Source organism: Carassius gibelio, chromosome A16 (genome assembly GCF_023724105.1).
Source record: "Carassius gibelio isolate Cgi1373 ecotype wild population from Czech Republic chromosome A16, carGib1.2-hapl.c, whole genome shotgun sequence".
NCBI classification, from domain to species: Eukaryota; Metazoa; Chordata; class Actinopteri; order Cypriniformes; family Cyprinidae; genus Carassius; species Carassius gibelio.
This window is the reverse complement of record NC_068386.1, coordinates 1,175,461-1,190,693: the sequence shown is the minus strand read 5'-3', so window position 1 is coordinate 1,190,693 and position 15,233 is coordinate 1,175,461. Positions and strand designations below refer to the sequence as shown.

At 37.4% G+C, this 15,233-nt stretch overlaps 1 protein-coding gene across 3 annotated transcripts in view; it reads left to right on the top strand.

The window, feature by feature from the left end:
* The window catches only part of LOC128030302 (uncharacterized), a 13,507-nt gene extending 2,200 nt beyond the window's left edge, over positions 1–11,307 (top strand). The window contains exons 5-15 of one of the 3 annotated variants that reach the window (XM_052617804.1): positions 1–43; positions 1,488–1,562; positions 1,676–1,750; positions 3,500–3,568; positions 3,658–3,711; positions 3,807–3,878; positions 4,335–4,440; positions 4,715–4,785; positions 7,221–7,319; positions 9,625–9,669; positions 9,776–9,876. The exon at positions 1–43 is cut by the window's left edge and continues 150 nt beyond it. In XM_052617804.1, the coding sequence (XP_052473764.1) occupies positions 1–43; positions 1,488–1,562; positions 1,676–1,750; positions 3,500–3,568; positions 3,658–3,711; positions 3,807–3,878; positions 4,335–4,440; positions 4,715–4,785; positions 7,221–7,235 (580 nt within the window). In that variant the 3' untranslated portion in view covers positions 7,236–7,319; positions 9,625–9,669; positions 9,776–9,876. Of the gene's footprint in view, positions 44–1,487; positions 1,563–1,675; positions 1,751–3,499; positions 3,569–3,657; positions 3,712–3,806; positions 3,879–4,334; positions 4,441–4,714; positions 4,786–6,222; positions 7,020–7,220; positions 7,320–9,624; positions 9,670–9,775; positions 10,288–11,222 lie in introns of those variants that run through there. The other 2 variants (XM_052617803.1, XM_052617802.1) reach the window with 2 other exon arrangements.
* The last annotated feature ends 3,926 nt before the right edge of the window (positions 11,308–15,233 follow it).

The window sequence follows — 15,233 nt, the reverse complement described above, 5'->3', positions numbered from 1 at the left end:
CACATATGATTATGGTGATTCTGAGTGGTTATGGAGATGCACGGTACTGACACCTCTATACTGTCCATTCTGACTTATTGGATTATAGTAAAGTAAAGGTATTAAACATCAGTTGTTACCTAAGTTAATGTTAGTAACTTTTTATTTTTTACATTACATGCATGTACATTCCAGTATGTCAGGATGTGTGTATGTTTACACCTGTTTCATGAGGACCATCATAAGAACATAGTCTTAACATGGTCTTGATGTCACATTGTGTGTGTTTACACCTGTGTTACGGGGACCCTGTTTTATGAGGACCATCATAAGAACATAGTCTTGTGGTTGTGTGTATGTGTTTACACCTGTGTTACAAGGACCATCATAAGAACATAGTCTTAACATGGTCTTGATGTCACATTGTGTGTGTGTGTTTACACCTGTGTTACGAGGACCCTGTTTTATGAGGACCGTCATAAGAACATAGTCTTGACATGGTCTTGATGTCACATTGTGTGTGTGTGTTTACACCTGTGTTACGAGGACCCTGTTTTATGAGGACCATCATAAGAACATAGTCTTGTGTGTGTGTTTACACCTGTGTTACGAGGACCCTGTTTTATGAGGACCATCATAAGAACTTGGTCTTGACTTTACTGAAGAGTCCCAGTCAAGTCAAGACTTTTTTCTAAGAGAGAATGTAATCTGTTCCATTCTTTTAAGGACAAACACAATTATTTCAAGAACTTCTTGGATACCTTTATAGCTGCTGTGCCTTGTTCAGAGTTCTTTAGGTTCTTTAGACACTGATTCTACTCAGTTATCATTTAAAAATATGTGGTGATGAAATAAAACTGACTTTATACCAACTCCTATTTCAAGATACTTAATCTAAAGATAACAATTAGACATTTTCAATATCATATGGCCACAATGGGATGTGAATGATCCATATTTAGCCTAATATTCCACATCCACGCAGCCCAATGTCATGGTGATAACTAGGGTCTTCAAATACCAGGCTTTTGTCAAACAAACGACACACTGAGATTCTTCAGTCAAACATCAAGACCATGTTCTTATGATGGTCCTCATAAAACGGGGTCCTCATAACACGGGTCTAAACACACACACAATGTGACATCAAGACTATGTCAAGACTATGTTCTTATGACGGTCCTCATAAAACAGGGTCCTTGTAACACCGGTGTAAACACACACACACACCACCTGAAATACTGGAATATATATATATATATATATATATATATATATATATATATATATATATATATATATATATATATGCATGTAAGGTAATACATACAAAATCATGAACATTAACTTGGGTAACACTTGAAAATTGAAATATTGATCTGAAATATTGTAAGCTTACTTTTAAATCACATTGATAAAATATAAGCAAGATTATAAAATTTGTTTTATATCAGTATTTTATGTGCTCATTTATTGTCACAGATGACTAATTTGATGTTCTTTTCTAGACTCTTAGTGTGGTTGAACCGTCCACTCTTGAAGTCAACACTCTGTCCCAGTCAGAAGACACAGACGTAGAGAAGGTACTTTTTTTAAAATCATTTTTAATTTTATATCTGTTTTAAATTAGAATTTCATCCACACATTTATTGTTTCAATCAATGTCACAGATGACTAATTTGATGTTCTTTTCTAGACTCTTAGTGTGGTTGAACCGTCCACTCTTGAAGTCAACACACTGTCCCAGTCAGAAGACACGGACGTAGAGAAGGTACTGCAATTGATTGAGTGATTTTATTTTATTGTTATTTTATCGTTTTAATTTATTATTTTATTATATTTTTTGTGGCATCATACCTGATTTATTTACAGTTGTGTTCAAAATTATTCAACCCCCTTGACTTGCAAGACAATTTGCTGTGGAGGATAACATTTTATGAAATCAATTTAACGAAGGCATCAGTAAAGTATTAGAGAAAGTTTGTTAATACACTTTTGAGTGATTCTGAGAATGGAAAATTGATGAATCATGATAAAATTCGAATTGGCTCTAAACATTCATGTTCAAAATTATTCAACCCCCTTTGTGCAGAATCTTTTATTCTTTAAAATCACCAATAAACGCTGTCTGTAAGTGTTTAGAAGCTTCTGTCACCTCTCTACTACAGTTTTGGCCCATTCCACACCTGAAAAAGCTTTCAGATCACTGATAATCTTTGGTTTTCACATTGCCACTGCTTTCTTCAAATTCAACCAGATATTCACAATGAGAATTAAGCCTGGAGACTGAACAGACCACTCAAGAACCTTCTATAACGGATCACTGAATCAAGTTGAAGTAGATTTGGATGTGTACTCTGGGATGACTGTCCTGCAGGGAAGTCCATTGATCATCAGCTTCAGTCTTTGCACCAAAGGCATCACAATTATTGTCAAAATGGCCTGACACTTTAAAGAATCCATGATGTTCTTCATACAGTCATGATTTCCACTTCCTTCTGCAGTAAAGAAACCCCATAACAGGACTGATCCACCTCCAAGTTTGACGATGGAGATGGTGTTCTTCTGCTTATGAGCTTTGCCTTTTTTGCAGCAGACATACCGCTGATCCATGGGTCCAAAAAGTTCCAGTTTGTTCACATCACTCCATATAACATTCCTCCAGAGCTCCACAGGTCTACACAAATGAACTTTAGTTAGTTCAAGTCTGCCTTTTGTTCTTCTTGATCAAGAGTGGTATTCATCAAGATGTCTCAATATAAAGGCCATACTTGTCTAGTGTTCTTCTACACACTGCTTTGAAATGGGTTTCCTCCATTCATTGGGTCATCTTGCAAGTATTTGGCTGTACATTGCAGATTTTTCTCAGTTGCTCTGATTAAACATTTTATGATATTGTGCTTTTTCTTCCACAACCTCAAAGGTTTTCTGGTAAAACACACTTTAAGCTAAGAAATAAGGCTGAGAGCTGTGTCTCTAGGAACTTTCAATGTCTTGGAAATCTTCATATAGCCTTAGCCTTTCTAAAGTAATACAATATTTCTTCTCTTTTGCTTTTGTGAGATCTCTTTTGATATATTTGCTACTTAACTTCAACACATGCATGGGTTAACTGTATGTGTAACGGCTCAAGCTAATTCTGTTTTTAATAGAGTTTCTAAAAGCTGAATTGTGTTTTGAGACTGTTACATTCCCCACCATGCAAATAAGTGATTTAAAAACAGCAATGTTGAATAGGGGTTGAATAATTATGACATAGCAGTATTATTAAAAAAATCTTATAACTCAAATGTATTACATTATATATTGACAATATCACTTTTAATATTCCAGTGAACTGTTATAGATGCAAGTTTTATTATATCCTGGATCTTCAGAAAAGCTTGTATTTGTAAAGTACTGCAGTCTCTAGGTGGTTGAATAATTTTGAACACAACTGTATTTATTTATTTTGCTTTGGTAACTCATTTATAACATAATTATTTTATTTTAATTTAATTTTTTGATTTCATGTTTTCAGCTGAAAGTTGTCAGTGATCAGTCAGTGTTGGACTCCAGTATCTGTGCAGCCTCTGAAGGACTGGAAAAGGTAATTCATTATCAATTTGTACAGTCCCTGAATCCTTTGTCTGCAGTAGAATGTTTATTTATTTTTTATTTCTGTTTCCTTAATTTCAGGTGACTCTGAAGAAGGACCAGTTACTATTGGATGATCAGGACTGTGTTGAGAAGGTAATTAAATGTGCATTGCATATTTTATGAAATGTTAGATTGATGTTGCAAGAAATCATCTCTACATAAGTCTTGCTTTTTTTCATTGTTTTCAGATGTCACCTGTCAAAGAGCATGTGTTGAATGAGGAGCAGAGCTTTTGTGCCCCAGTTGAAGGAGTTAAGGAGGTATTCACATGTTTCGGATGAACTGTTATTTCAGTGCAACAGTGATTGCTCTGAAGTCCATGCCTGCATGAACTGTACACTTTGCTGTTACTAAATGCATGTATTTAGTGACCTGTTTTCACTTTCAGTAATATTAGTCGATGTCTGAATCAGGGGTGTCCAGACTCGGTCCTGGAGGGCCAGTGTCCTGCAGAGTTTACACCGGCCCTCCAGGACCGCTCTAAATGTAGATTTGTAGTAATATATTGACCAGTACCTTTTAAGGTCTGTAACGTAAATGTTTTTAATGATTGTAAGTGATCTTATTAACTAAATGACCACAATTTCCCTGTCATTAAAAATACATTAAATGATTATTGAAAGACAATGCAGCTCGTAATGTAGTATCACATGTATGTTTTAGAATCTTTCTTTGTTGCTGTAATTTAACACTCACTGATGTTTTTTTCTTCACAGGTCTGCAGACATGTTGTGGTCACTTCAGCAATATCAAGCATGGATAAATGTGCTGAATGTGTGGGACCTGTTGCAGCTCTCAAGTGGATTGGCCTGAGATGTAAATGTTAGTATGGTGATTTGTACTCTATACATCATGACATTTCTATTTTTATCATTTTAGTATCACTAATCAACGTTATGAAGTCAGTTCAAAATGGTATAACTGTTGAGTTTGGCAGTAGGAGAGAAGGAGATTTCAGACCATTGCTAATGCACAGATATGTAATACCATTAATAATAATAGGAGTGTTACATTGTTTTCACCTTACTCTACGTTTAGGCATAGAATCTCGTGTTAGCTGTTGAACGTGTCCTGACATGTGACATTTCTTTTATAGTGTGCTCCAGTTTTTGGCATAAGTCCTGCTATCTGAAGCTTCATGAATGGGATGGAAGACGGTCATCGTGTGTAAGAAAATATTTGATTTGATACATTTGTTCCATATTTTTGAGTTATCGGTGCTGTAAGTTAATCATAAATATTTTGACAATAGGAATTAAGTTCAGAGGAAGATGAGCTGTCAGATGAGGAGTACATACCTCAGTCAGAGTCAGACCATCAGTCAGACAGTTCAGATGAGTTGACAACAAGACCAGCACATTACGACCAAGCTAAACTCTTAGATATACAGGAAGCTGCGTCATCTAAGTTTAGTGAACATCTGAGATCAGATGTAACTACCCTGAATGTGTCTAAGGGCAAAGGAAAAGGAGTCCTGAAGGTCATGGAAGCAGCAAGTGTGTATGATGAGTCTGATTTAATGTGTCATGAGGAGCAGTTTACTGATTTTGAGACAGACAGTGAATCAGACTTTCCCAGAAAGCAAGGCTCAGTGGTATGCAGGTCAACAGATGTGCTTATGTCATCACCTCAATCACACAATAGTAAGCTTTTGAATTCAAAAAGCACAGTAACATTGAGAGAAGAGAGGGAACGCAGCATGGCTGGAGGTGATCATTGTGTGCAGTCACCAAAAATCTCCTGTTCAGCAAATAGGAAGAATTATTGTTACATCTGTGGGAAACCTCAGTCCAAGTTAGCGCGCCATTTGAAAACTCATATGGCTGAAGTTGAAGTTGTTCAGGCTTTGTCACTCCCAGTTCACTCAAAAGAACGTAAAGCAATGCTGCAAAAGCTCAGGAACAAGGGCAACTTTCAGCATAACACTGACGTTTTACAGTCTGGAGAGGGGGCTCTTAAAATAAAACGAGCACCAAAAAGAAAGTGTGATTCAAAGCAGTTTTTGCATTGCATGTACTGCAAAGGGTTGTTTGTACGGAGAGATCTGTGGCGTCATTTAAAAAGATGTCCCTCAAAACCAGCAGCTGACAGTGAAGAGCAAGGGAGGAGGAGAGTCTTGGGCCTGGCATCTATGGCAGAGTCTTCATTCAGTCAGCACATATCACAAGGAGTTTGGAAACTCTTAGGTGTGATGAAGCAGGATGACATTTCCGCTGTGGTCAAAAATGACCTGAGTATTCTTCAGCTTGCACAAGCGTTTTTTAACAAACATGGTCATGACCCTACCAAATTTGAGTATATTCGACAAAAACTCCGTGAAGTTGGAAGATTGTTGCTGACTTTGCGTAGACAGTTTTCTGTGTACAGTCTTGAAGAAGCTCTGAAACCTGCCAATTTTCATAGACTTATTCGAGCGGTTCAAATGGTGTCTGGCTATGATGATGAGAGCCACTGCTACCAAAGCCCAAGCCTTGCCCTGAAACTGGGGCATTCGTTGAATAAGATTTGCGAAACCATTCAGTGCCGAGCACTGATGTCTGAAGACAAGGAATTGATCTCATCAACAGAGACATTCAAAAAGCTCTACTCCTCAAAGTGGTCTGAGATGATCTCACACACTGCTTTGGTGACACTGAATGAGGCCAAATTTAACAAGCCATCAACACTTCCCTTCACCCAGGATGTCCAGTCTCTTCATCAGCTCCTTGAGAAGACTGCACATACTGCTTTTCATAAACTACAAGAGACGGCATCTCCTCAAAGCTATGCAGAACTGGCCAAAGCAACACTCACCAGAATCATTGTTTTCAACCGCAGACGTGCAGGAGAGGTCTCTAAAATGCCGCTGAAGGCTTTCAATGAAAGGGACGGCACTTCTCTCCATGAAGATGTAGCGATGGGCCTGAGCAAGTTTGAGCAGAAACTCTGCAGCCATTTCAGTCGAGTTGAGATCAGGGGGAAGAGGGGAAGAAAGGTTGCGGTTCTTCTCTCTCCTGATATGGTCGATGCCCTGATGCTACTGGTCAGCAGGAGAGGTACATGTGGAGTGCTAGACACTAATACTTTCTTGTTTGCTCGGCCAAACTGCCAGAGTTACTACAGAGGCCAGGACTCTCTGAGGGTATATGCAAGGGAATGTGGAGCTCAAAATCCAGAATTTCTCAGATCCACTCATCTTCGCAAGCACGTGGCTACGCTCTCTCAAATCCTAAACCTGAAAAACAACGAGTTAGATCAGGTTGCTGATTTCTTAGGGCATGACATCCGTGTCCACCGTGACTATTACAGACTGCCAGAAGCCACTACTCAGCTTGCTAAAATATCAAAGCTACTGTTAGCCATGGAAAAGGGCTGCCTTCCTAATCTTCAAGGCAAATCCCTTGATGACATTGAGATTGAAGGTACGTCCATCCTAGCATGTTTAGCACAGCGGGTCTTTTAAACTCACAGGGAGGTTTAAGAAAAGTAATCTCTGAAATATGTCTCATGTTCGCCGTAGGATGTAGTGTCATTAGGAATGGTTTATAAATGGTGTGTGATTGTGTTATTTCACTTATGAATGCAGATGTTTTTCATGTTCTGAGTTTTATTTTTCATTGAAGATGAGATCAACATGACGGATTCTGATGACAGTGATCCTGAAGAAAGTGAATCTGATGATGAGGCTCTTGCTGGAGCTGCGGGAAACTCCAGTAATGCTGGTATGTGTCAGCTAAGTTTTTTTTATTTTTAAATCATCAAAGTCAAAAATTATATTGGGTAACACTTTATTTTAGGGTCTCTAAACTACAGTGGTTTGAAAGTGTTGGCCCCCTTCCTGATTTCTTATTTTTTTGCATGTTTGTCACACTAATGTTTCAGATTATCAAACAAATTTAAATATTAGTCAAAGGTAACAAATTTAAAAGTAAACACATGCAGTTTTTAAATGAAGGTTTTTATTATTAAGGGAAAACAAAATCCAAAACTACATTGCCCTTTGTTCAGAAGTGCCCCCCCCACCTTTGAAACTGGTTTATCACACCTGAGTTCAGTTTCTCTAGCCACACCTCTTCACAGTTAAGAAATCTCTTAAATAGGACCTGTCTGATAAAAAGTGAAGTAGACCAAAAGATCCTCAAAAAACTAGACATCATGTCGACATTCAAAAATATGCAGACACAAATGATAAAGAAAGTAATTGAGATCTATCAATCTGGAAAAGGTTAGTGTTTTAGTGTTAGTGTTTTTACGATACAAATCATTGCAAAGCAACTTCACATAAAATTAAGTTTCTACACTATTTAGTAGTAGCTTATAAGTGGTGACTGTCAGTTTATGTGCATATGACAGGAATCAGACATAATCAACCAGACGATGAAAACTATTAACAGCAATTATAATGTGATTGCATAGTAAGCAGCAATATTTGTTAGTTCTGTATGTTGTTTCAGTGTTAACATCATCTGAGTTCCTCTGAGGGTCAGCATCATCTCTTCTCAGGTGTTCTGGATCCAGACTGGAGCTTGTGTAAATCCTAGTTACCACAGGATGAAGATCCCAGCAGAAACAGAGAAACACATAGAGACATCATTAGCATAGCTGCTGTTCCAACCAAGTACAATTAATTAGTTTAACCCAAGCTAAATTTGATCAGATACAACTGCAGTCACAAATTATGAGATGCATTATTGCTCATTGAAAAATATGTTTTTAATCTAGATTTAAACATAGAGAGTGTGTCTGAACCCCGAACATTATCAGGAAGGCTATTCCAGAGTTTGGGAGCCAAATGTGAGAAAGCTCTACCTCCTTTAGTGGACTTTGCTATCCTAGGAACGACCAAAAGTCCAGTGTTTTGTGACCTTAGGGTGCGTGATGGGTTGTAACGTGGTAGAAGGCTAGTTAGGTACGCTGGAGCTAAACCATTTAGGGCCTTATAGGTAAGTAATGATAATTTGTAACTGATACGGAACTTAATAGGTAGCCAGTGCAGAGACTGTAAAATTGGGGTAATATGATCATATTTTCTTGACCTCGTAAGGACTCTAGCTGCTGTATATGGTGGTGGTAGTGTGATGGTCTGCTTCTGGACCTGGAAAACTTACTGTGATAAATGGAGAAATCTGCTGTTTACCAAAAAATCCTGAAGGAGAATATCTGGCCATCTGTTGTGACCTCAAGCTCAAGCAAACTTGGGTTCTGCAGCAGGATAATGATCCAAAACACACCAGCAAGTCCACCTCTGAATGGCTGAAGAAAAACAAAATGTAAGAGTGGCCTGGTCAAAGTCCTGACCTCAATCCTATTGAGATGCTGTGGCGTGACTTTAAAAAGTTGTCCATGCTTGAAAACCCTCCAATGTGGCTGAATTACAATTCTGCTTAGATGAGTGGACCAAAATTCATCCACAGCGCTGTAACAGACTTTACATTTAATTGGAAGTTATCGCAAACACTTGATTGCAGTTGTTGCTGCTAAGGGTAGCCAAACCGATTATTAGGTGTAGGGGCAAACATTTTTCACACAGGGTAATGTAGTTTTGGTTTTTGTTTTCCCTTAATAATAAAAACCTTCATTTAAAAACTGCATGTTGTGTTCATTGGTTTTCTTTGACTTATATTTACATTTGTTCGATGATCCGAAACATTAAAGTGTGATAAACATGCAAAAAAATAAGGAACCAACACTTTTTCACACCGCTGTAGTTTCTTATTAGTGTGCGTAGTAGTAGTAGTAGTAGTAGTAGTAGTAGTAAGCACTTATTAATAGCTTATTTTACATGACCTTATTCTACATCCCTAATCCTACCCAATACCTTAATGTAACAACTATCTTATTTACTTTTAATAAGCAGAAAATTAGGAATTTGAGGGAAAAGTTGTAGTTAATAGTGTTCCCTATTATAAAGTGTTACCTTGTATTATATTAGTCCAGCATTTATAACAGGATATTACTAAAATATATATATATATTATTTATTTATTTTATTTTTATTTATTTTTTTTAATGACTGATTGTCTGCAGGTGTTCAGAAGATGCCCATTGAGAGCACCACTGAACTTCCTGAAGGTACCAGAGGTTTAAATTGCAATGGCACCATCAATGTTGCAAAGCACATGAGCTCTCGTAGAGTTAGAACTGTTGATAGAACTAAAGTATGTATTCTTCTGTACAGAGAGTGAGAGTGAGGCAGAAACTGAAAACCCACGGAGAGGGCAGAAGGTGTCCTGGTCAAACGCTGAAGTTACAGCTGTAATGAAACATTTTAAGGGCCACATAGCTAAAGGAAAACTGGCCACACTGACTGAATGCCAGCAGTGTAAATCTGCTGAGGATCCTGTTTTGGTGAGACGCAGTGCACAGAACATAAGGGATTTTGTAAGAAATCGAGGAATTAGCTTAAAAAGGAAAGCCCAAAGCAAGTGATGTTACAGTACATTTTGTGTGTTCTTGATGCCATTCAATTAACATTAGCACTTTGGCTGTTGTTTTTATTTCCCATAGTGCAATACTGTTATGGCAGCAGTTCATACGAATATCTCCTTGTAGAAATCGAGGTTGACTGTTAGTTTGTCAAAAATTACAAAATTGTGTCAATTTCTCATTGATTTTTGGATGACCTGTCCCTTAAAGAGAATTTAACTTCCAGAATGAAAACTGTCATCATGTACTAACCCTCCACTTGATCCAGACCTGCATCAGTTTCTTTCTTCTGTTGAACACAAAACAAGATCTGTTAGTATCTGAACAGTTAATGGGCATCATTGACTTCCATAGTATTTTTTTTTTTTTTCGTACTATAGAAGTTAACGGTGCCCATCAACTGTTCATAAACTAACAGATCTTCTTTTGTGTTCAACAGAAGAAAGAAACTGATGCAGGTCTGGATCAAGTGGAGGGTGAGTACATGATGACAGTTTTCATTCTGGAAGAAAACCATTCCTTTACAGATAAATCTATTTCTCTACACATCTGCAGCACGTATTGTGTGCTCAGAGAGTTAATCTCATGCACACTGTGTGTTTAGTGAGGTACTTAAAACATGAGGATTGCCTTTTGATTTGATTTATAGTTTTTTTTTTTTTTTTTTTTGTTGGTGAATTACACTTAATTATTTGATGTTTGTTTTGTGTGGCATTCCTTTTTTTTTTTTTTAAAGATTACCCGTTTAATTGGCGAATTTGACAACATGTTTATTTTTATTTCACAAATTTAAGTCATTATTAAAGTACTTCTAAAACACATTGGTGTCTGTAATGTTGTGTATTGTGTTAAAGATCCTGTACTCTTTAACCACCTCAGTCTTCGTAATGCAGCATAGGGACATGTCTGTGTGTTGTGTATGGGGTCACGTACCTGTAAAACACATTGGTCCCTGTAATACAGAGAATGGACATGTTTTGTGTATTGTAAAACGAGTGTCCTCATAAATCAATCGGACCCTATAAGTCCCAATTATGTAATGGGCGGGAACATTATAGGAGGGGCGTGACAGTCCTTGTGTACCACCAAAATATCATATTGTCATATTATCAATTCTATTGTGTGTAAAGAAAATCCAAAGTGATATTTGTGTTCTGCAGAGTAAAACAAATTTTTTGATAGTTTTATCATCTCTGTAGGACACCGGGAAAGGGGTGTCCCCTTAAACCACCATCCAACTGGTTTGGCCATCAGAGTACTGCTAAACCACAAAAACCAGTATGTGTGTGTGTGTGTGTGTGTGTGTGTGAGTGTGAGTGTGTGTGTGTGTGTGTGTGTTTGTGTGTGAGTGTGTGTGTGTGTGTGTGTGTGTGTCTGTGTGTGTGTGTTTGTGTGTGAGTGTGTGTGTGTGTGTGTGTGTGTGTGAGTGTGTGTGTGTGAGTGTGTGTGTGTGTGTGTGTGTGTGTGTGTGTTTGTGTGTGAGTGTGTGTGTGTGTGTGTGTGTTTGTGTGTGTGTGTGTGTGTGTGTGTGTGAGTGTGTGTGTGTGTGTGTGTGTGTGTGTTTGTGTGTGTGTGTGTGTGTGTGAGTGTGTGTGTGTTTGAGTGAGTGTGTGAGTGAGTGAGTGTCTGTGTGTGTGTGTGTGTGTGTGTGTGTGTGTGTGTGTGTGTGAGTGTGTGTGTGTGTCAGTGTGTGTGTGAGTGTATGTGTGTGTGTGTGTGTGTGTCTGTGTGTCTGTGTGTGTGTGTGTGTGTGTGTGTGTGTATAATGACATGGGTATGACACAGGTATTACAAGGAGAGGGTGACTTATGAGGACATAACCCATGTCCCCATTTTTCAAAACACTTATAAATCATACAGAATGAGTTTTTTTGAGAAAGTAAAAATGCACAAAGTTTCCTGTGAGGGTTAGGGTTAGGTGTAGGGTTGGTGAAGGGTGATAGAATATACAGTTTCTACAGAATAAAAACCATTACACCTATGGGATCAACACACTTTACACAAAAACAAACGAGTGTGTGTGTGTGTGTGTGTGTGTGTGTGTGTGAGAGAGAGAGTGTGTGTGTGTGTGTGTGTGTGTGTGTGAGAGAGAGAGTGTGTGTGTGTGTGTGTGTGTGTGCGCGCGCTGCTTGAAGAAATCCAATACCTTTGCGACCAAACACCAAGTTTCTTTGGGGAACACAAATGTTTATCGACGGAACTCAAACGCAATCATTTTGTGAGAGATCACATTGGTTTTGAGCAAATGAAAAGGCATTAAAATCTGATATTTCCTCCGATCTCATATTAATGTTGTATTATATTAGCTACAAACTATCAAAGCGAAGTGCACAAGGTATTTTTCCTCATTAAAAAAAAGTTTCAGAAGAAGTAACACTTCACGACAAACGATTCACTCACATGAGATGAGAAGATTTACACCAGCAGCCTTTCAGCATCAGCATTTCTGTATTTGATTCTTTTAAATATATATTTTCATTATATATATATTATTTTACATGTAAGGGTCTCTCATGGAAGCTGTCATGTTGAGATCACATGACCCAAAAAAAGACGAAAAAAGTCTATATAGTCTGAAAGCCTCGGAGGAGCCGCAGATCTCCTGAGAGCTCAGTATTGTGTGCTGCTCTCGTCTAAATCTAGTTCTCACCTTCAGAGAAGCGTCTGAATGAATGCTGACGGCCTGCGGACAGGGCACCCTACACCCTGGGAATCTCCTCCAGCTTTTGTGTGTGTCTGTAAACAGATCTGCTCATCATTTATTCACAACAGAGCATCTGGTCAACACCCATCCAGAGACCCACACCGTCCTAACGGAGCTTCAGCACACAATACACTGAAGAGAAGACAGAGAGACACACGTGAGACACTCAGAAACACACGGCTTCTTGCTTTAAGGACATGCAAACATGATGCAATATATAGATCTCAATAAAATATATAAAAGAGGCGTGCATCGACTTTATTGAACTCGCAATGAAACAGAAGCAGTGACAGATCTTGTTTTCCGCATTGTAGAATTTTCTGTTATTGAAAATGTAGAAATAAAGTCTGGTTATAAATGACTAGGTCGAGATATTTCTAAAAAAATAAAGGCAGAAATTACTCACTATTAGATGCATTTAAAAATACAGATTTTCATCTCAAGCTGATTTAGAAAAACTTCGACTACAGACCAAAGTGAATTTGTGTTTAAAAAGAGTAAAATATTTGACAACAGAGTCCAAAAAATGCTTGCTTTCCCTCTGAATTCAGATTTTTTTTCTTTTACAAATAAACACATTATTTTGAGATGCATATATATATCGTGCATCTCAAGTAAATGCATCTCGATTTAAAAACATTTAGATATTTGCATTGGAAAACCAGACAAAAATTAAAGTAAAAGTAACGTTTTTTGTAGCCTTTTGACAGAATCAAGTTGTTTTTGTCTGACGCAAGCTTTCAGGTTAAAGGTCAAAAATGTGTTAATCTTTTATACAACGTTGTAAAATAAAGCAGGAGATGATTGTGCAGTCGCACACTTTAGCAGAGCTTCTTAACATCTGAATGAAATTTAGCACAAAACGAGAGTCATGGGAAGAGACAGCAGAGGTTTGAATCATCGTGTTTGTTCTCCTCGATGAAATTGAGTTGATCTGGAAAACAAACCAGCTACTGTACGTGCCGTGCCGTAAACCAGGAAAGACTTGAAAGGGTTTGTTTCTGGAGAACACAGTCGTGTCTCCTCATTACAACCCTTCAACACAATGTGAAGAACTCGCTACGTCTTTGATTACTTTGCGCTCGCTGCAGGATCCCAGACTCTCGTCTCATTAGTTTTCTCTCAGAATTGGTTGGAGCTCTGTCACGAACCCAGTTTTTCCCCCCTGCGGAGATCTGAATTCTGGAGATGTTTACCCAAAACAGTGGGGCGGTCTCTTCCAAGCCCAGATTACACTCCAAGTATAACCAATCATGTCTTTCTGCCTTCAGAGCGACTGAGATTTATTAACTCCTTCACCCCTGGGCAACAACACAAGCCACGGAAACACCCATAAAACGACTCGCTCAGAGGTCAAAACTTTACAAACCCAAAAGAAACAAATCTAAAATTGGACAACAGCTGGATTTGAGATTTTAGTTATGACCCGCGGCACTGAAAACACGGCTGACCTTGATACACGTCTGCTGATAAAACACCACATGAGGGAGAAACTCCTGGAAACAGAAACAAAAAGTTTCTTCTTCAGTACTTTTGTCTTGTTTTGCAGTGCAATGTCCAAAAACATGCATCAAAATTAAGTGAGTTTATGCTGAAAATGCGAAAAATATAAAAATATACTTAATTCAAGGGAAACAAGTTTATTTTCTGACAACACTGGCAGATCATTTTTCTTATTTGAAGCACGTTTGTTTAATTTTGATACATTTTTCAGACTTTACAAAAGTTACTTTTGCAGTGTTTGGTTACCCTCACAAAAAAAGTAAATAAATGCATTACTTTTTGATAAAAAGTAATACATTAAGTTACTTTTGCATTACTTTTTCTCATCTGGGATCGGCTTGTTTGTTTGTTTTTAATATAAAAAATATTTTTTTGTCCTTTCTCTTTTTTTGTGCATTATTTTATTAGTTACTTGACAAAAATGTAATCTGATTATGTAATTTGCATTACTCGTAATGCATTACCCCCAGCACTACTTTTGTCATTTTGCTTCTTAAGTAAATGTAACTTGATTTAAGATTGTTTATATATTTGCACTGGAAAAAACAAGACATTAATACAAAGTAAGAAAACAAGTTGGTAACATCTTACTTAAAGCCTCCATAAATAATACAGCATAAATGCATTAATTAGCCTTTTAGAAATGCATTAATATATTAATTCACATCATAATGCATTGCATTATCTCATGAATAACTGTAGCCACAGTTATAATACATTAAAATGCTTATCTATTCATTGTTACACCTTTAATGCATTAAAACACACGACAAACAAACCTTCAAATATTATAATGCATTTGAACTTTGGCTACAATTATTTATGAAAAGATATAATGCATTACATTATATAATAATGCATGTAAAGATAAAGATCTGAAGAACACATGCACATTATTAATAGCTTTATAATGCATTATACATAATTTTTTGCAGTGTAGTCAGAGATAGTTCCCTAAAAAGTGCACAAGCAATGTGTTTTGATACTGTTATTGTTCAGTTTT